The sequence below is a fragment of the Lissotriton vulgaris genome, chromosome 5, assembly GCF_964263255.1.
Source record: "Lissotriton vulgaris chromosome 5, aLisVul1.2, whole genome shotgun sequence".
Taxonomy (NCBI): domain Eukaryota; kingdom Metazoa; phylum Chordata; class Amphibia; order Caudata; family Salamandridae; genus Lissotriton; species Lissotriton vulgaris.
This window is the reverse complement of record NC_141693.1, coordinates 1,777,642,218-1,777,664,953: the sequence shown is the minus strand read 5'-3', so window position 1 is coordinate 1,777,664,953 and position 22,736 is coordinate 1,777,642,218. Positions and strand designations below refer to the sequence as shown.

The 22,736-nt window shown below is 48.6% G+C and overlaps 1 protein-coding gene across 1 annotated transcript in view; it reads left to right on the top strand.

Annotated features, from left to right (window-relative positions):
- LOC147717151 (receptor activity-modifying protein 1-like) overlaps positions 1–22,736 on the top strand; it is a 56,285-nt gene that overhangs the window by 5,633 nt on the left and 27,916 nt on the right. The window contains exons 3-4 of the mRNA XM_086920483.1: positions 7,746–7,784; positions 14,287–14,425. Of these exons, the coding sequence (XP_086776609.1) occupies positions 7,746–7,784; positions 14,287–14,425 (178 nt within the window). The remainder of the gene's footprint in view (positions 1–7,745; positions 7,785–14,286; positions 14,426–22,736) is intronic.

The window sequence follows — 22,736 nt, the reverse complement described above, 5'->3', positions numbered from 1 at the left end:
GCTATACCTGAATTGTCTCAGAGGTCTGGACCCAAGGCATGTGTTCATTTGTAAAAATGTTAGTGTTCGTAATAACTTGTTCTGCAACCCATTTGGGAAAAAACACACAATCAGTTCAAGTACAATGAATTTGTGATGTCCCTGTCTCACCTGGAACACTCACAAGGGACAATACCTGTTCCTTTACTGGATACTCCTATCTATCATCCCATAGTCTCAATATTGGCATTTCCTATAAGGGCAATTGAAGCGTTTTAATAGTTTGATTCTGTGGTCCATTACGAGAAGATTGAGAACCAAGGTCCAGAAGTGAATGCACTTCATGACACACCTTGGTTTTACCTTGTTCCGTGTAGCGACTTCTTTTGATTTTCTCGAGCTTCTTCTGGTCTTTCATATTCTCTTTGCTTGCCAGTCGATATGAAGAAGAGATATGATACTTGCAGGCTCTGGACTGGATCTATGGTTGACGGAAAAGCAGGGTCCTTCTTTCTTGAAAATCTGGCTGTAAAGCAAGTTTGAGAAGATTAAACGTGGCTTATATACCTGGTCACACGTAGGAGGTCTGCTTTCCATGGAGGACTTATGAATCGTGCAGTAGTACGGTAAATCAAACAAAGAGCATTTGGGATGGAGCCACATGCTAGCTCCACAGCCTTCATAAATCACTCAGGAAAAACCTACTGGTGATGAGCCTAGAGGTAGGTCTGACACAGGGGAATTAGTTGGTTGCTTGCTGTCCTTGATAGGGGAACCTGGCGCATGATACTACCATTAGATGAATGGTGATTGTGGACAGAGAAAGAAATGGCATCTACACACATGGAGTAAAAACCCTGCAGTCTAACCCACTCCTTAGTTGTTTACCAGAAACAACCTCCCACTTTGGGGATTTATTTCCAAAAAACAAAATTAAAGATGATTTAGCGGCCATGTTATGGTGGCCCACCTGGCATTAAATTTTTGATGAAAGTACTCTTGCTTTGTCACCTAATGCACTTTTGTCCGCAATACCTCAACAGAGTGGCAGGGAACTCAAAATATGGCAGGCCAGGTACTGCAGTGCACTGAAAGTGTGTGAATTTTCATAGAAGAATTAAAGGTCTGGGTTAAGATAAAATAGTTGTGCCTGTTGGACAAGAGTAAATGAAAGAAGTATGACTAGGTGATTATGTCCTATGATGTAAATAGGCCAGGTGGACAAGCATGGAGAAGTAGCTATGCAATGGGAGTGTAGGAAATGGACCCAGAGCCTTCACCCTTGTAGTAAAGCAGTGTGAGAAATGATATCACATCTTAAATTGATCTTCCCCCACTACAGGCATGATTAGAAGAGGTGGCAACTTTACATTTTTTTGCACTTTATTATAGTTCAAGTTCAAGTTTAACATTTGTATAGCACACTACTCACCCAGAGGGTCTCAAGGCGCTTGAGGGAGGGGGGGGTACTTACTTATTGAATATCCAAGTTTTTAGTTGTTTTCTGAAGGAGAGGTGGCTCTGTGTAAGGCGGAGGTGGGTGGGGAGAGAATTCTAGGTTTTGGCCGCTAAGTAGGAGAAGGATCTTCCCCCCATGGTGGATCTATGGATGCGCAGAATTGCGGGGAGGGCTTGATTTGACGATCGTAGTTGGCGGGTGGGGTGTAAAAGGACAGGCGCGTGTTGAGGCATTCGGGTCCTAGGTCGTAGAGGGCTTTGTGTGCGTGGGTGAGGAGACAGAACGTTATTCTCTTGTTGACGGGGAGCCAGTGGAGGTTTTTAAGGTGATCGGAAATGTGAGCTTGGCGGAGGATGTCTAGTATGAGTCTGGCTGAGGCGTTTTGGATGCGTTGGAGTTTTTTCTGTAGTTTGGCTGTGGTTCCGGCGTAAAGGGTGTTTCCGTAGTCCAGTCGGCTTGTGACCAGTGCGTGGGTGACCGTCTTTCTTGTTTCGGTGGGGATCCAACTGAAGATTTTTTCGAGTATGCGTAGGATGTTGAAGCACGATGATGAGACGGCGTTAACTTGTCTGGTCATCGAGAGGGAGGAGTCCAGGATGAAGCCCAGGTTACGTGCGTGGTCCGTAGGTATGGGTGCGGTTCCCAGGGCCGGTGGCCACCATGAGTCGTCCCAGGCAGGGGGGGATGAACCTAAGATGAGGACTTCCGTTTTGTCCGAGTTCAGTTTTAAACGGCTGTTCTTCATCCACTTGGATACTTCTTTCATTCCTTCGTGTAAGTTGGTTTTGGCGGTGTTTGGGTCTTTGGTGAGGGAGAGGATCAGCTGGGTGTCGTCAGCGTAGGAGATGATGTTGAGGTTGTGTTGGCGCGCGATGGATGCGAGGGGACTCATGTATACGTTGAAGAGGGTGGGACTGAATGATGATCCTTGTGGTACGCCGCAGATGACTTCGGTGGCCTCTGATCTAAAAGGGGGGAGGCGGACTCTCTGGGTTCTTCCGGCGATACGTTTTGCTTCTCAACCAAGCTGGATTCATCTGTGTTTTCAGAGGCGAAGCAGTTATACTCTATGTCGACGATTGTATCAAACTTTTAAAGGGTTAAATGCTCTCTGTAGGGTACATTTATAAAGATGGATGTGAAGAGCATTGGTTATGATAGTGGGGGTGTGGGCTGTCAGGATGCTTATTCCACGAAACTGCGGTCAAATAGTTTTTATGTGCCCTGAACTTTGTGAATCTTATCATATTGTTTGTGTCCAGTAATCCGTCTGTATGTATTACATCATTCATGTCATATGATACCAAGCAGCTTTACAATGTCTACAAGAATGGCTCGGCTGTCGCTGGGAGAGGCCCATATTGCTTTCTTGCTTTATTTTCCTATAAGGCCTCTTGTGTGTGACTTGTTTTTATGGATCAGGCTAGTCCAAAATTAACAAATGAATCCTATTAGATAGGCAGACTTTACAACCTGATCACGTAGATGGGCAGGGCACAATTGTACAAAAGAAGGCCTGGAAGGGAACTACAAGTGAGACAAACGTGCTGCTGTAGAGTTCGGTACACAGTTTATTTGCTCTCTGCTGTGATGTTACAGTTACACATTACTACATTGAGTGCCTCTACATAAACCCAGACCATTACATTCACTTTGCCATTACCTCTACCTGTAATGTCCTCGTTCTGCCATGACCCTGACCTGGTACATTTACTATTCTGACTTCAATTCTCCCAATGTGGACATTAGAACCATAACCTGGCAGCTTTACCACTCTATCTTCAGTACTCCCAGTGTAGGTGCTAGAGTCATGACCCTCAACTGACCCATTTACTACTCTAACTTCAGTTCTCCTAATGTGGATGCTAGTACCATGACCTGTCAGTTGTACTACTTCATCTTCAGTTCTCCCAGTGTAGATGCTAGTACCACGACCTGTCCGTTTTACTACTCTGTCTTCAGTTCTCCCAGTGTAACAACAACAACAAAGGAGCTTGTAAAGCGCCTGGTGACGCCATCACGGCGTGTCCCCGCGCTGTGGAGAAAAGTCAAAGACCAATGTAGGGTTTTACAGGGAAAACAGATGGGTTTTTAAGCTTTTCCTGAAGGTGGTCTCCGAGTCCGCTAGTCTGATCCCCATAGGGAGAGCGTTCCATTCCCTGGCGGCCATAACCCGGAAGGAACGACCACCCATTCTGGCTTTCCTGATACGGGGTATTTTGAGCAAGCCAGTTCCACCAGAGCGAAGAGTTCTGTTGGGCTCATAGGGAATAGCTAGGTCATTCATGTAAGGAGGAGCTTTTTGGGAAATGATCCTATAGCACATTAAGAGTGCTTTAAAGAGAACTCTTTTTTTATAGGTAGCCAGTGGAGGGTGTCTAGAGCAGGTTTGGATGGTGCTCTCTTGGGAAGTCTGAGGACTAAACGTGCTGCTGTATTTTGGAGGACTTGAAGTCTCCTGATGTTGTTTTGCGTTGTTCCAAGCAGAAGCACATTCCCATAATCTATTCTAGAGGTCACTAGAGCTTGTGTCATAGTGCGCCTGGCTTCAAGAGGAAGGAGATCAAGAGTGCGGTTCAGGGTCTTCATGACCCCATAGCATTTTCCGACCACTTTGTTCACGTGGCAGTCATAGGAGAGTTTGGGGTCAACCCAAATCCCCAGATTCTTGGCCGCTTCACAGGGGGTGGGTAACGGCCCCAGACAAGAAGGCCACCACTCCTTGGTCCAGCTCGTATCCCTGCCTCCCATTACCAGAACCTCTGTTTTTGAACAATTGAGCTTCAGGCAGTTTTGGGTCATCCAACCTGACAGAGCCTGCATGCAAGATTTAAAGTTGTTTGCAGAAACGGAGGGGGCTTGGGATAGGGAGATGAGAAGTTGGGTATCGTCGGCATATGAAACTAATTCAATGCCGAACGATTGAACCACTTCAGCCAAAGGGGCCATGTACAGGTTGAACAGGGTAGGGCTCAGGGCAGAGCCCTGAGGTACCCCCTGTTCTAAGGCAATGCTTTCAGAGAGAAAAGCGCCTCTCTGAACCTGGAAGCAGCGATTGGTGAGGAAGGCTTTCAACCAGCCCAATGCTTCCTGGATGACCCCGGCTTTGTTCAGACACTGTAGCAGGATGGAGTGTGCCACAGTGTCGAACGCCGCACTAAGGTCCAGCTTTATTAATGCCATAGTCTGTCCTTCATCTACACCTGCCCGTAGGGTTTCGGTCGCTCTCAAAAGGGCGGTTTCGGTGGAATAACCTGACCTAAACCCTGATTGGGAGTTGTGGAAGGCATTGTTAGACTCTAAATGGGCCATGAGTTGGCTGTTAGCTATTTTCTCAGCCACCTTCGCCAAATAAGGTAGCAGCGAGATGGGCCGTAGGTTTTCCAGAATGTCCTGACTGATGTTAGGTTTTTTCTTTATAGGCAACACAATGGCTTTCTTCCATTCCATAGGGAGGGTAGCTGTGGAAAAGGAAAGTTGGAGGATGTGCCTGAAGTGTCGCTCAAGGACCTCCAAGCTAGCTGCTAGTATCTTGGGGGGGGCAGGGTCCCGGGGCGATCCAGATTGAATGTTTTTACAGATACTAGTTAAAGTAGTAGTGTGAGGAACAGAGAAACTTGTAAGGCATTTCTTAACATGGATGAGCTCCAGATTTTCAGTGAAGTCAGAGCCTGATGGCAAGTCGGTGGAGAAATTAGAGTAGATAGTAGTAATTTTATTGGCAAAGTATTTGGCAACAATATTACATTTCGCAACCGAGTCATTGTGGGCATTGCTCTCGTTGGTAACTACCGAGATTTCTTTAAAAATTTAAAAAAGCTCCTTAGAGGAGTTTTCTGCTTCACCAATACGGGTCTTATAATGTAGTGCTTTAGCAGAGCGGATAAGTTTGTAATATCTCGCTTGCTCTTTCTTATAGTGGTCTTTTGCTGTGGGGCAGAAATTGACACGCCATTCGCGTTCCAGTTTTTTACAAGCGGATTTAGCATCTTGAAGTTCAGATGTAAACCATGGGGATGGTTTTCTCAGTTTCTTATTGGCCACCGATCTACGGATGGGAGCGGTCTCGTCAAGGGCAGTTAAGACACAATTTTTTAGGCAAGTATAGGCGGTCTCACAGTCGGAGCCTTTAGGGGGTCCAGCCGTTTCAAGCTTGTCGGTAAACGTGTCTAGGTTAAAATTTTTCCACTTGCGACTTTGATAGGTCTGCAAGTTGTCGTTCTTGACTTCAGTCTCAGCCGCTAGTATATGTAGGGGAATTACATAATGGTCAGACCATGGAACGGGAATTGGAGGAAGCACTTTTACTCCATTCCAGTTACCAAATACGGGGTTGAGCAGGTGACCTTGTCTATGAGTAGGGCTCTGATGTTTAAGATCTAGCTGCAGAGAGAGTAGCTCTGCTTTTATGCAGGCGGCGTCTTTGTCCCCGACGTCGTCAAAATGTATGTTCATGTCGCCAAGTACCAGGAGTCTAGATTTCCTTAGAGCGAGATGAGCTGTGGCCTCTATAAGGCTGGCGGTAAAGTCAAACAGTCTGCCCGGGGGTCTATATAAGAGGATGCCAGATAGGGAGTGTTTAGGACCCAATGTGATAGTGAAAGAGGCTGCTTCGCAGTGATCAATATTCAGAGGAGATAAAGAGCATTCCAGTGGGGCTCTAACGGCAATGGCTATTCCACCACCCCTACCATCCTGCCTATCGAGCCTGGCGAGGGAGTAGCCTGGAGGCAGCGCCTCGATGATGTCAGGATCAGAGTGTTCACCAAGCCAGGTTTCGGTTAGTAGTAAGATCTCAAGAGCTTCATCCTCAAGTAGGTGATATATTTGGGTGCTGTGTTTGCTGAGAGATCGGCAGTTAAGTAGTGCTGCTTTTAGCACGCTTTTGTGGGGGTTATCGGAAGAGCTGGTGCTAGGAGTGAAATGGCACACAGAGCAATAGTGTAAAGATAGCGCCTTCATAGAGTGTAGGCAGGGTGAGGTAAGGCCAGGACGGAGATTAAGCAGAGTATGTTTATCATACCGTAAAAGAGGGGGCTGTGGTTGACCAGGGTTTGTGGCCCCGCGCCCCGTCCGGCCGCGGACGGGCGCAGACGGGCTTGACTTTGGCTCGACTTCGGCGCGCTTCCGGCGCGCCCGCTGCACGCGTCCGCTGCGCGGTCGCTGGCCAATACACATTTATAGGCTGTAGGGGCAACTAGAGCGCTGACCATCCGCCCGAGCAGGGAAGTGCTAGGCTCCTCCTCACCCTCCGCAAACAAACGCCCAGAAATGGACGCGGCGGACCGGGGCGGGAGTCGGCAGAGAAGTAAGTGAGAATCAGATTTACAGTCCACACAAATACAATTTAAAATTAGCCTTTGTTCGCTAACATTAAAAGAACGCTATAAATCAGCGTAGATGCTAGTACCACGGCCTGTAAGTTTTACTACTCTGTCTTCAGTTCTCCCAAAGTGGATGCTAGAGTCATGACCCTCAAGTGACCCATTTACTACTCTAACTTCAGTTCTCCTAATATGGATGCTAGTACCATGACCTGTCAGTTTTATTAATCTGTCTTCAGTTCTCCCAGTGTACATACTAGAACCACGATCTGTCAGTTTTACTACTCAATCTTCAGTTCTCCCAATGTGGATACTAGAACCACGACCTTTCAGTTTTACTACTCAATCTTCAGTTCTCCCAGTGTTGATGCTAGTACCACGACCTTTCAGTTTTACCACTCTAGCTTCAGTTCTCCCAATGTGGATGCTAGAGTCATGATCCTCACGTGACACATTTACTATAACTTCATTTCTCCCAATGTGGATGCTAGAACCATGGCCCTGATATAGCAGATTTGCTGTTCTAAATTCAGATCGTCATGTGGACTGCTAGAGCTCTGACCCAGCTGATTTACTATTCTAAATTCAGTTCTCCCAATGGGAACGCTAAAGTTATGCTGAGTTCATGAAAAGCACAGGAAATGGTAAGGTTGATGTATTGGCTGTCAGTGTTGTGGCTCCCGATGTGATGATGGTCGCTGTGACAAGGCAGTGCTATGATATGATGATAGAAACCTCTTTAAATAAATAAATAAATAAATATTTAATGTTAAATTGTCTTCTGCTGATGAATGATACTACTCAGCTGCCACATATATCTATTGACTGAGGTGCTCCTTTCTCCTGCTAATCTGATCTCTCGTAGAACCTGTCAGCATTCTGCTTTAACTTCCGTAAAACAAGATCTATGTTTCTAGAGAACTGCAAACATTCACCTAAGTAAGCACATGTCTGTTTCTTATATTTAATGATTGCTCTTGCAGGGGAGGCTGAGACACCATTCGAAGAAGATGAAGCAGATGGTAGGTATTGGAAAAGGTTGTCTACTAAAGCAATGCAGACTACTCTTTATGTACAGCAGACCACGAGTGTATCTTACACAAAACAAGTGCTGTTGAAGTAGAACCCCAAGGGTGGCAATAATCTGACTTCCTAAGATCATTGCCCCTTGTACATGTACAGTTTCAATATGGGGACCATACTTTAGTACCATTTAGTGAGCATTTTTGGAGCATAAGGTTAAAGTACCCAGGGGGGACAATCTTATCAAGGATTGCAAATTCTGCTCACTTAACAATTGTCAGAAACGGTCTCATCACCAGCCCCAGGAAATCCTCTGCTCCTCTTTATAAAACAGACAATATGTAGTGATTTAATATTTCAAAACGAGATGGCCTAATGGAATCCCCGATACTCATACAACTACTAGACCATCAAAGTTCTGGAGTCAAAAACGTATATCAAAAATACCTAACTATTGGCAGATGATGTATCGATACCAGAAACAGTTCTGAGTCCTGCCCTAGGCCTATTGCTTTGCCATCAAAAGCACAATGGGTACTGTATAGTTATCCGATCTTTAAATGCAATACAAATTTAGTGCTGAAACATTTATCTCTGCTGACATATGGCGGCTATCCTGTGAGAAGATCAAGAGTCCATCTTGAATCCTATCCTTCTCTGACAACGCCCTAACTAGCAGCAATGTTGTCCACAACACTGCAGTAAATTCCCTGCAACAGGGATGAGACTGAAAGAAACACGCATACAACTGCTGAAAACAGATATCTGAAGAGTAACCACCACCCCTTTACCAATGCTTGTTTTCAGAAATGCCTTTTTCTTTTGTTCATATGTTCTTGCAAGTGCATCAATATGACGTTTGCTTTTAACAAATCATGTAGATAGAATGAATATGAAATAGGAAGCAATGTAGAGGTACCAACCTGGCTTACTCAAAATCACGGACACATCTATTGTATGAGCAGGTATGGGCACAACACCCCTAGTGTCAGTGGAACCAATCAGGATAAAGGACGATGCAGCGCTTTACATGACTTTACAGGAGATTCTCCTATTTGACTGAAAGTTTACAAAAGGGAAAGTATTAAACGTTCTAACCAATATCCTAAGTGTGAACTGGATATCAACTGCTTATTGGGTTACAAGGTACTCGGGGTATTGTTCAAATAGATCCAAGTTGTGGTTTTCATTTCATATTTTACAAAGTATATTAGTTTTAAAAGATTTTGGAGAAAGGTTTGAAGGGCAACTCTTGAAGTAATCCTGTATAGTAACGTTTCCCACAGAATCCTACAAGCTGTATCCCTCTGTTAAGTCAGACACCTTTATATGCTGAAAACATGTTTGAATGGTCCTACCACTCCTTCATAGCACCTGCTATACATCAACCCAACCTTAACACCGATCCCGACACCCACCCCTTTGTCTTCCATACCAGGAAGCCTCATGAGTACTATGACCTTTCCAATGCCTACGCTTCATAAAAAAGACAGAAGACCCACATTTCACACTGGGCGTCATGGTTCCAGGACACTCTCCCCCCCCCCCCCCCCATATTAGCAGCTGTTTGGATTTTTGACCCAAATCTTGATTAGGGGTTTCCAAAAATCAGGGTCATGGAGCTTATACTAGTGAAGTACCAAAGTAACTCAAAAAATGTGGATGGAATGCTTGAATTAGTCTCAGCCTCTGCTAATCACTCAGGGCTGCATCCCAATCCATTGTTATTTTTCCCACCATGTCACCTCAGTTTGGACCCAGTTCTATGCAAATCAGTCTTGACCCTGCTCCGTTCCGAACAGTCCAGCCCAAACTGCCAAGCCAGGTCCTCCAAAACCGAACCCAAGCAATTCAGGACCGGTTACACTAGATAGATATGGGCGCATCAGCCAGGTACAGCTGGTTCCAATGACACAGGGTGCCCTGGACCCACGTCTGAGCATACCTCTCCCATTTAGGGCGGCATACTTACGAATGCACAAATTGGCCCTGGGGTGCTTGTGCTCTGGATCAGGAAGAACCTGGCTTGGTAGTTCAGGCTGGTCTTCTCCCATGAAGAACAGGGTCAGGATTGATTTGCATTTGGCTGGGCCCAAACTGAGGTGGCATGGTGAGCCAAAGAACTATGAGTTGGAGCGCTATTGCCAGTCGTTAGACAGTTTTTACTTGCACCTATTGTATAACTCTGTCAATCCTGCAATTTGTGGGCCTTTGCGTCGCTTTTAACGGTGAATGATCCAAATCACTCAACACGTGTGAGGGAAAGTTAGAATTACACTTGCATACAAAATCAGGACATTAAATTACACTCGCATAAAAAGCATCACAAGTGTTGTTACACCGTGTGTCACTAGTTACCTGTAAGCGTCTTCTACAAAAGTACATACTTGGTACAGAGGTTCCTCAGAAGCGGTTCAACACTCTCAAGGGCACTGCGCCTCTGGCCTGGTCGCCCCCCTGCTCCTCTCCGCGCCTGCCACTGCAGCCCTGACTACCTGCTGACAGAGTTCCTTCGCCGACGCCGCCAGCAGCGCCCCAGCCGCCGCTGGGCCGCCCGCTCTGCCGGTCCCGTTCCCGCGCCTCCTGCCTGCGGCCCCACCCCCCGCCACACGATTGGTTAACCCCTTCCCGCCTCCCAGCGGACCCGCCCTCCCTGCTCCCCTCTTATGACGCCCCCTCAGCGACCGCGCAGCGGACGCGCGCAGCGGGAGCACCGACTGAGCGCCGAAGGTGCGCCAAAGGTAAGCCCGTCTGCGCCCGTCCGTGCCTGGACCGCGCCCAGTGCCAGGACCCCTGGCCCCCGCAGTTCCCAGCCCACCCGCCGGACGTACGACGCCGCCACCCTCATCGCACTCAACGACGGACGAGTCCCGGGATGCTACCGTGCCACCCCGAGACGCTCCCACGGATCCTTCTGCTGTACCGCCTGCAAGTTCACCTGCATCCGGACCTGCCTCGCACCAGCACCCGCCAAGACGAACACCAGCAGCAACCACCTCAAGTGCATCCTGCTCAACACCCGCTCAGTCCACAGACACGCCATCGAACTCTGGAACCTCATCGACACCACTGCTCCTGACGTTGCCTTCCTCACGGAGACCTGGATGAACGCCTCCTCAGCACCCGACATCGCCATCCCAGAGGGCTACAAGATCACCCGGAGGGACCGCACCGCCAACCAGATAGGAGGAGGCATCGCCATCATCCACAGGGACACCATCCGCATCACGACCTACACCGACGACATCCTGACTACCGCCGAACACCTACACTTCCAGATCCACACCGACCCGAAGACCACCCTCAGAGGCACCCTGGTCTACCGACCCCCGGGACCACGCACCCAATTCAGCGAGGACATCGCCGACTTCGTCAGCCCGCATGCCCTCCCCTCCGCTGACTACATCCTCCTGGGGGACCTCAACTTCCACCTGGAGAACAACAACGACCGCAACACCACCACCCTGCTCGACAACCTCGCCAACCTCGGACTCAAGCAACTGGTGACCACCCCCACCCACCTCGCCGGACACACACTCGATGCCGTCTTCTCATCCAGCAAAGACATCGCCTTCAGCCATGCCACAGGACTCCACTGGACGGACCACAGCTGCGTCCACTTCACCTTCAGGAGAACGACGACCCACCACCACCAGCAACAGGTCGCCCGCAGAAGCTGGAGCAAGATCACAGCCGACCAGCTCGCCGCTTCCCTGAGCCAGCACCCTCCCGCCAGCTCAGCGAACCCCAGCCAGGCCGCCGACAACCTCACGAAGTGGATCAGCAACTGCGCGGACGAACTCGCCCCACTGAGGACCCCGCCCAGCAGACCCGGCAGCAAGAAGGCCCCGTGGTTCACCGACGAACTCAAGAGCTCCAAGAAGAACTGCCGAGCCCTCGAGAAAGCCTGGAGAAGGGAGCCAACACCAGACAACATGACCACCCTCAAGCTTGCCACCCGGAAGCATCACCAACTGATCCGCGACACCAAGAAAACTGCATTCAAGGACCGGTTGGATAACAACGCACACAACAGCAAGGAACTCTTCAACATCGTGAAAGAGCTCTCCAACCCCAACGCCGGAAACAACGACATCACCCCATCGCAAGAACTCTGCAACTCCCTCGCCTCCTACTTCCACAACAAGATCGCGGACATACACAACAGCTTCAACACCCAACCGACGAACGCCACGTCCAACTCGACCGAAACACCGCCCCCCACCACCACCCTCCGCGCCTGGACTCCGATCTGCACCGAAGAAACCGTCCGCATGATGAACTCCATCCACTCCGGATCTCCGACCGACCCCTGCCCTCACCACGTCTTCAACAAGGCCGACGCCGTCATCGCACCCCACCTGCGGGACATCATCAACACCTCCTTCACCACCGCCACCTTCCCTGAGAGCTGGAAGCATGCCGAACTCAGCGCTCTACTCAAGAAACCAACAGCGGACCCCACCGAACTCAAGAATTACCGCCCCATCTCGCTGCTCCCGTTCCCAGCCAAAGTCATCGAGAAGACCGTCAACAAGCAGCTGGCCGCCTTCCTCGAGACGAACGGATCCCTCGACCCCTCACAGTCTGGCTTCCGAGCCAACCACAGCACCGAGACCGCCCTCATCGCTGCCACCGATGACATCCGAACCCTGATGGACAACGGAGAAACAGCGGCCCTCATCCTACTAGACCTCTCCGCGGCCTTCGACACCGTCTGCCACCGCACCCTAGTGCAGCGGCTCAGCAACGTCGGAATCCAGGAGAAGGCGCTGGAATGGATCATCTCCTTCCTCGACGGAAGAACGCAGAGAGTCCGTCTACCACCGTACAAGTCAGAGGCCACCGAAGTCATCTGCGGCGTCCCTCAAGGATCCTCGCTGAGCCCAACCCTCTTCAACGTCTACATGAGCCCCCTCGCGGCCATCGCACGCCAACACAACCTCAACATCATCTCCTACGCCGACGATACCCAGCTGATCCTCTCCCTGACCAACAACCCCGCCGCCGCCAGAGCCAACCTTCACGAAGGAATGAAAGAGGTAGCCGAGTGGATGTCGACCAGCCGCCTGAAGCTGAACTCGGACAAGACGGAAGTCCTCATCCTGGGATCCTCGCCCTCCGCCTGGGACGACTCCTGGTGGCCCCCCGCCCTGGGCACCGCACCCAAACCGACAGACCACGCAAGCAACCTGGGCTTCATCCTGGACTCCTCCCTCTCCATGACCAAGCAAGTCAACGCCGTCTCCTTGTCATGCTTCAACACCCTGCGCATGCTACGGAAGATCTTCCGGTGGATCCCCACCGAGGCCAGGAAGACTGTCACCCAGGCACTCGTCACCAGCCGACTGGACTACGGCAACGCGCTCTACGCCGGAACCACCGCCAAGCTCCAGAAGAGACTCCAACGGATCCAGAACGCCTCAGCCAGACTCATCCTCGACATCCCACGACACAGCCACATCTCCGGACACCTAAAAGACCTGCACTGGCTCCCGGTCAACAAGAGAATCACCTTCCGTCTCCTTACCCACGCACACAAAGCTCTTCACGACCAAGGCCCGAGCTACCTCAACAACCGCATCAACTTCTACGCTCTCAAACGACACCTCCGATCAGCCAGTCACGCCCTCGCCGCCGTCCCCCGCATCCGAAGAACGACAACAGGAGGAAGGTCCTTCTCCTACCTGGCCGCCAAGACCTGGAACTCCCTCCCTCCCGACCTGCGCCTGACCCAAGACCACCTCGCCTTCAGGAAGAAGCTCAAGACCTGGCTGTTCGGATAGCAGCAGCACCCCCCCCCCTAGCGCCTTGAGACCCTCCGGGTAAGTAGAGCGCTCTATAAATGCCTATGATTGATTGATTGATTGATTGGTCCTGGATGCTTAGATAGGCCACCTGGGGAGGCAGCCTGTGTGAAGCAGCTGTTCCTGGTGTCAGGGCTCGTGCTCAGAGGGGCTTAGGTCATATAGAACCCTCTGACTACCTGTCCTGCAGAATCAAGCGCCTTGCAGGAGGATTATCCTACAGGTTACAGCTGGTGCCATGATGCCAGTGTCCACATTGTCCCTTGTCATGTTAGTTTACTCGGCTCACTATGTGTACAGCATCATAGCCAAGTCAGTTTCACAACACGCGAGTACGTAAAGCACCATAAATAGGCATAGATCCACTGTGACCCAGTATGTACTGTATAAACGACAGTAAGATACATTTCAGTAATTCCCCAGAATGCACAGCACAGTCCTCTGCATGTACAGCTCCAGCGCCAGGCCAGTACTTGTCCAGTATGGAAGTACCAAAGATATGATACAGGTAAGAGCTAATTGTAGATTATGAGAGACTGAGATCCCAAGGAAGTGCTGTGATATTTGGACACTCACCCTTTCTAAGCAGACACATAATTCGATGTTTTATTCATAGAATTGTTTTGTAGAGCGGCTGTGATGGAAGTCACTTTATAATTAGTAAGTTGCTCCCTTTCCCCGCATCTCTCCTCAGCCTACTTCCCGCCGGCGGACGGGGGCAGGGGTTGCTCTGAAGTCTACTCGGAGACGCTGCTGTTCTGCTGGACGGGCTTTAACGCCGCCATGGCGGCGGTGCAGGAAGAGAACTGGTGCCGCTGGCCTCTCGTCGTCAGGTCTGTAAGAGGGAGGATTTTTCGACACTACTTTGGTAGAGTTCAAGCTACTTTGTGAAAGCCACGAGAGTGAGGCTGGGTGAATGGATGGGTGCATGGATGGATGCACGTCTATGACTGTCTCCAGACTGATGATACTCTGTAAACGTGGATAATGTTCTAAGTGTGACGTCATTCCCCACCCCCACGTGATAACGACACTGCAAAATCTCTGCTTTCTTATTTAATGCATAAAGGAATGTCCATTCATTGGAAACGTTTTTAAAGTTGATTCACAGTCAGCGAGAAAGACCATAATGGCCCAGGCTGACTAACAGCTCCCAGAAACTGTCCCCCATAGGACCACCCTAGCCAAAGCCAAACAATTCTAAATGACGTAGGCAGGTTCAAAAGATATACCCATAATCCCCATACCATAAACAATATGCACATACAACAAAAACTGTAAAGTGAGCAATTAGAATGCAATTAGGAAAACAATGTGAATAATAAATATTGCTGAAGGGCAGTATAACACAAACCCCCTTCCCCCCGGGGCGCAATGAGCGTTTGCATGGGGGGTTTCCCCATGCAAATGAGGGAATCACATTGCCTCTGCGCCCACGCCGTATTATCGAAGTGGGCGCAAACGCAAACAAGCCTTTATAAGGCGCATTTTCAGTGCACCACAAAAAGTGGCTCTCTTTCAGTGCACCGTTTAAATGCAGCCCTCTACAGGGACAAAAGGGGTCCCTTGGACCTCCCAGACATCCACTTGCAGTCACTCACTGCACGCACCTGCAAGGAGTTCTCTGATCCCTTTAAAAGTGCCGGCAGATTGCCGCCTACACAGAGAAACATGGAGTATCTTTTAAACAGCTGCTCCGTATTTCTCTTGAATGTGCTGCCTTAGGGGCAGCACGAGTTCGAGCTGCCCCGAGGGCAGCACATTCTTCCAGCTAGGGTGCATTTTCCATGTTTGTACTCGGCACACCTGCTTTAAGGCGCGTCCTGGCGCAAATATGCAAAGTGTGCCCTATCTGTAATACGAGTCATGGTATTTAAAAATTAAAATACCCATGTGCACTGTGCATGAGATGCATCCCAAGCATAGTAATCTTGCTCTACAAAAATTATATTGCAACAGAAATTACAAATCCATTTACAGTTCAATATAGCTCATCCAAACTGGACTTCTCCTTGCATGCTTGGAATTAACCTCTAGGGCCAGATGTATGCAGAGCATGGTTTGCGATTACCTAATAGCGTATGTTTGTGATTCGCTATTTGTTGATCACAAACACCCATGTGCAAATGTGTGTTTAGCACATTTTGCGAATCCCAGTGGGTCACGAATAGACCTACGCAAAAACAACAGTTGATGGACACAAAGCAGAACAATGTCATACATTCACCCCAGTACAGAGATATGGGCCTAAATCCATTGTTTTTTGCTCACTATTCCATTCCAGTTTGAATCCAGCCATATGCAAATCAGTCTTGACCCTGTGCCTCATTAATATTCATGAGGAAGGTGTCGGTTTGCGACTCTTTTGGAAACACCAAAATCACAGGAATGGTGGCCTGCTGCGGCCAGCGGATCCCCATGTCTGTGATTGCTTTTCAATAAAGCAATGTTTTTTTAAATGCCACCCATTTTCCTTAGAGGAAAATAGGCTGTGTTTCCTTGGCACCACTGCTTGCTCTTAAAAAATGTTTAAAAAAACATTTACAAAGGAAAAGGGGTGCCTTGATGACTCTTTCCCATTTGTAAATGGGTTACCACCTACTTAAAGTAGGTGGTAAAATGTAAATGTTTTGCGACTGCATTTCGATTGAAAAACATTCACACATACTACTGAGACTCGGTATTAGGAAAGGACACCTTAAACAAGCCCCTTTCTAATACTGAATCACAAACCCCATTTGCGGTTCGTAATAGCTGCGTAATCTGCAAATTAGCCTGTTTGCAAATGAAAACCTTTGTACATCTGGCCCTATGCTCCTTTCCAGCAACCTTAGCAGCGACGTGAACCTAGCACTATTGTCCCCATCCTTACCTTTGACTCCCTCAGATCAAATAAAAGTAATATCAACATACTGCACACATTACTAGTATCAAACACCACTACATTCTTACAAGATCCAGTATCTCCTTTCCTTATCAATCACGTTTTTACATAGTGCTCATCTCCAATGTACCACAGCTTGTCTCTTTTATCATATCACTTTGAATACCTCTACTTATTCACATCTACTGATGTACAATAGCTAAATGAATTGAACTGTATAATCTGTGATGATACTATTGAAATCCCCTTCAGAAGCAAATTCGAATTCTAACACCACTCTAGTGCTGACCAATATAATCAGACAATATCAAATTACATCTCTTAAACAGCTGTCATAAATGTACCTACAATGTCCAGTCGCCTGGAACTTTCTCAAGTAACAGAGGAACATTACTTACAACTTTAAACGTGTCACTCCCTGCATAGATCTTCCTCACTTTGGGGCAGATTTATGAAGGGCTTGCGCCACGTTTACACCGCATGTTGTGTGACGCAACGGCGCGGAAACGTGGCGCATCCCTGCGCCCTATTTACAATGTGACACATCTAGGAGATGCGTCACGTTGTACAGCACTGCGCCATGAGGAGGCGTTCCTGCGCAGGGGGGGGCGTTCCTGCGCAGGAACGCCTCTTGAAAGTGGCTGAGTGAAATCTATGAGATTTCACTCAGTCACTTTCAGGGCAATGCTGCGTCAAAACCCTGCGCCTGCTTGAAGCAGGCGTAAGGCTTGAGGCAGCATTGAAAGAATAGGCCCCCCCAGAGCATTGCTGGAGCTGCGTCGCGCTTGCGACGCAACTCCAGCAATGCGCCACATTTCCGGCACAGATGCGTCATGCATCTGTGCCGTTTTTGCCCCATGGTGCGCCGCATCATAAATGCGGCGCACCATGGGTGGCGTAGCTGTGGCGCACTGTGGCGCATGTTAACTGGCGCATCCCTCGGGATGCGCCAGTTAACATAAATCTGCCCCTTTATCTTTAGCACAGCTCTCAGCCAAATGTCTCTCATGTATGTAAATGTAAATGTATGTAAATGTATTGGCATTTATATAGCGCACTACTTACCCGTAGGGTCCCAAGGCGCTTCGACCGCTACGAAACCCTTCCTGGCTTCCCTGAGAGATGGTCCCTTAATGGGTATCTCCAGGGTGAGACCAGGCATCCCCGGCGGTCTGGTGGGGCCGTTAGTGAAGATGAGGCAAGCTAATGCCCAGAGTTGCCGAGTGTGATCGCTGATCAGAGTGGGCACCGAGGCGAGAGAATTATCGAGTCCGCTGACCCTGGTCCAGAAACCTGCCGCGCCGGGAATCGAACCCTGGTCCCGGGCCGTCCTCTGCTCTCGGGTCTGCCGCCTCTAACCAGTGAGCCACACTACTTCACTCATGAGCCCAATTTACAATCATTTGCCTCATTCCCGTCAGAGGAAACTGCCTACTGTCTCTCCTCAGTTCCGCTTCAGGAGCAGACAACTCTTCCCTTGTTTTAGAAAATGTACTTTACTGCTCAGACATTTCATTACATTTTTGGCAGGTTGTACTATATGTTCCATCATTTTATTCAGCATCACATTCTGTTGTCTCACTTCATCCCACTCTTCTTTCACTGCGCTCTTTTCTGGATACAATTTGGGGCTGTAGGAGAGTAGCATCTGCTTACTATGGTTACCCCCACTTTTTGCTGGTGTTTCACTGTTTTTCGACTGTAGTCTGGCTGGGGCCCTGCTAACCAGGATCCCAGCCTAGCTGCTTCCTCTCTAAATTGATTGCATGTACATTAGGTACACTCCAGATTGGTTACTGGGTTACCCTTGCGAGTCCCTGGAATATGGTCCCTTAGGTACTAAGGGCATAGGTACCCCAGAGGCCTACTAGGGGCTGAATCATGTATTATGCCACCCCTGGGAAGCCTTCCAAAATGGCACCACAGGTCTGCTACTGCAGCCTGCATAAGGTGGTGCAGGCACCCCTTACTAAGCTATAGGTTACCTATATCTACCTTAATCACTGACACATATAAACCTATAAGCCACTCCTATGGCAGGCCTTATCAATGCTGAAGGCAGAGTGCTTTGTTTTGTGTGAGAGGGTGCCCAGGCATGAGCAGGACCCCTCTGCAGCTTTCGGAATCACTGCTATGTAGCTGTTCTGTGATGCAGCCAGACCATATACTCTTAAGTGCATTATAACCTCGCGGTTAATGCTAACTTTGGAATGGCTGCATGGAAACATGTCGTGTTAGGTGTCATACACTTTGGAATCCTACCCCCGCCAGTTCTGGCAGTGGGAGTAGAATTCCACCCTTCTAGAGGGAGAAGACATGTACACACGTACCTAACCGGTAATAGTTTAAAAGAGCCCCAGCATCACAAAATGGATGCTGCAGCCACAGACACGGGTCTGACCTACTGCTGCTGGATGAAACTCCAGCAGGGGATACCTGCCAATAGGTTTCCTGTCACAGAGAGGTGTAACCACCTCCCAGACAGGCTTTAGTGTATTGGGGCAGGGTGGGTGCATTCAGAGAATGCTTTTCAGACGGTGCTGGGGGCACACTTGGTGTCTCTGTGCATATCCCAGTTCAAACCGGTTGCAGGGGCACTCAGCCCCTGCTCTGGCGCAAAACTGGACAAAGGGAAAGGGATGTAACCACCCCACTCCGTGGATCCACCCATCGGTGGGTCCATAGAGTAAGTCCAACCCCCTATCTTAGTATAAGTATAGGAACCCAGTCCTTAGGACTTTAGATTACCCTGGACGAAACTCTGCAACATATGTTTCTGGAACTTCCACATTCTATTTCGACTAGAAGACGGAAGAATCTCCCTTGGGGTCAAGGAGTGACTCCCCTGTTCAAACAGGCCCCAAAGAAGCATCTTGCCGATCTGCATTTCCAAGGCTCCTGCAGGATCCTGACGGATTTGCGACTCAGGACATGGACTTCCAGACTTCTCAGAGGCCACACGAGATCCCAGCAAAGCTGGGACCCGCTGCCCTCACGAGTGATGTGGGACCGGAACTCCTGGACACCATGCACATTTGCAAGTTCTTCAACTTCCCGAACTTTTCCAAAGTTGTGCATTAGGCTACTTGTAGTCCAAGCCCCGAGCACCATTTGCACTGAAGATTGTGGGCCTACACTCCACAAGTGTTCCGTGGACCCACTTCCAACATTTACGCTCAAGGCTCCTTTGCAATCACTAGTCCGTCGACTGGTGGGTCCCCATGTAGGTAACTCTTCTGTTTCTTAAGCTTTCCTGTTTGCTCCAGAAGTGCCCTGACTCCCCTCCAACGGGTAAGTCCCTCAGATCTTGCTGGTCTGCACCAAAGCCAATCTTTGCTTTCTGCGTATGTTGCTGTTGCCAAGGCTTGTTGGGTCCAATCCAGATACTGACACCTCAGCACTCGACATCCTTCATGGGACTGCTCGAATCCAGCTCCTGGTCATCATCAACACCTCCTGGTCCTCGTGGCTGAAGAGTCAAGCTTCACCTTCTTCACCAGAAATAACCAGACATTGGTCGGCATCTTCTCCTCGCCTTCCTGGTCACTTGGTAGTGACCCAGACTCTATCCCCTCTGCTTTTAGGTTCTTCAGATCTTTGATCCACCCTTGGATCCACCCGGACACTTTCCACTTGGTCGCCTGCAGCACTTTTCAGCAGCTCGCCATTGAGATCTACGACAAAACCCGACACGAAAAGACACCTATGGACCCAGCTTCCCTGGGTGAGGTAACTAGCAGTGGGCAGAAAATTCCATTCCGCTCACGGAATTAGCGAAATTTTAGCATTTTCGCGTTCCGAGTGGGACGCGAAAATGTCAAAACTTTCGCGATCCGCGGCGGAAAGGAATTGTATTGCAACAATGGCGTCTTCTTGGATAAATATGCAGGGCAGGATTCTTTCTGGCACAGTGCTCCTGTCACCAAAATTAAACCTCAACAGGAAGCACTTACAGATATAAATAAAGCAGGTGCCCGAGTTGAAGCTCAAATTCAGTAACTCATTAATCAGCCCAAAAAAATTGTGTGCTTTCTCCCCATATCTACCGTCAAAAATTAGCTGTGATGCTTGATGAAGGCCTTTGCATCCTTGACTTTCACGAGTGCAATCCCCTTGCAGTTCCTGTGACCAGGAGCTTCTTTCTCCTCATCTGCTGCTCTGATCGATCTCTGACCTTTTATAAACCCAAGAGGCATGTGAACTCGCATGGAAGCCCGCCCGTTTGGCCCCGCCCCACACGCTAGCAGTGTGTGCCGTCTTCCCGCCCTTTACCCACTAGGATGGACAGCTCACTCAAGGGACCCTGGCGCTTTTGGGCGCGATGGCAAAGTTACACACACATGGTCACTGGAGACAACTCTTCTGGCCCTTTACGCAGCTGTAGTGTAGGAAAAGCACTATATATTTACCCAACGAGGTAGCACTTACTGTTAGCCTGTAGGAAGTACTCCAGTTGAGTAGAGGTATCGCACAAAACGGTGGTGTCTTCTTGGATAAATAAGCAGGGCAGGATTCATTCTGGCACGATGCTCCTGTCACAAAAATTAATCCTCAACAGGAAGCCCTTACAGGTGCCCGAGCTGAAGCTCAAATTCAGTAATTCATTAATCAGCCCCAAAAAATTGTGAGCCTTGTCGAGGCTGGGCTGGTGTGCTTTCTCCCCAATCTACCCTCAAAAATTAGCTGTGATGCTTTATGGAGGCCTTTGCATCCTTGACTTTCACAAGTGCAATCCCTGTGCAGTTCCTGTGACCAGGAGCTTCTTTCTCCTCATCTGCTGCTTTGATAGGTCTCTGACCTTTTATAAACACAAGAAGCATGTGAACTCGCATAGACGCCTGCCCGTTTGGCCCCGCCCCACACACTAGCAGTGTGCACCGTCTTCCCACACTTTACCCACTATGATGAACAGTTCACTCAAGGGACCCCGGCGCCTTTCGGCGTGATGGCAAAGTTACACACACATGGTCACTGGAGAGACAACTCTTCTGGCCCTTTACGCAGCTGTAGTGTAGGAAAGTAGAAAGGTATAGGTGCCTTCAAGGGAATTTGTTTAGCAAAATAAACTCAAAAATGATTCGACTAACTTTATACAAAAGGTGTATAGGAAAAGTAGAGTTTATCAGGTAAAAAAGGTTATCAATTTCATATACAGATATAAACAGTTGTAAACAATTAGGTCTGCAGGTACAATAGTGATATGTTAATAGCTGACTCTGTAGAACCTAATATCACCTATCCAAAATCTCAGTATATTTAAAACGAACAAGGATGAGGCGCTGGTCGACGTTTCGGTCTCCTAAACAAAACTTTCTGAGACCATCTTCAGGACTGGTGTCAATTGTATACTGTATTAACCTTATGTAATCTTATTGCCAGATGGCAAAGATCATTGTGTGATAAGGTGTGCATCAGGTGTCACGTAGAGGGAGAATATTAGGCGTCTGCTCCTTATTAAGAGAGGTCGGACGCAATAAATGTTGGGGTTGTCACAATACAATTCCAGAAACTGCAAGCACGAAATCTATTAATCCGTATAGGTAACAAGGTGGATTGAATCATAAAGTGATGGTATGAAAGTTCACGGAGTAAATGCGTGAGAATCGAGATTCTTGATCTATAAAGATAGTGTAGGAAAAGCACTATGAACTCGCAAAGAAGCCCCGCCCCCCCCCCAAATCTCTGCAAAGACGCAAAATTCCGTGTGTTCGCAGAGATTTTTTGCAGTTTTTCTGAAGATTGGGAAAGGCAATTTCGCAAATTCCGCCCATCCCTAGAGGTAACTCGAGTACTCCGGTGCTCCTGTGTGTGTTGACTCTAGAACCTTTTAGTTCTAAAGGGGTTTGCTCCAAGTATTCTTCTAAGTGTCCTGTGAGAAGTTGGCCTGGTATATGATGCTCACTAGATCTAGTGATCACCTTGGGCCATGCCAAGCAACCCTTATGATGATTGGTTGTAAGTCAAACTTATAGACCAGCTTTCCTAGTAGCGTGGACAAAGCAGTCTTAGGCTAAACTCTGTAAAGGCATGTGAAGCAAGCTGTTTTATCATACACAATCCCCTTGAATACCAAATGAAAGGATACCACACAGATATATATTGAAAATATATATATATATTTATTTACTACAAATCCCCTATACTCTTTATGAGCACAGAAGCAAATGCGTTAAAACAAAACACAGTTTAAATACATAAAAGTTGCACAACATGGATGAGCCCTAGGGGCCACCTAAACCATATACTAAAATAGTGGTATA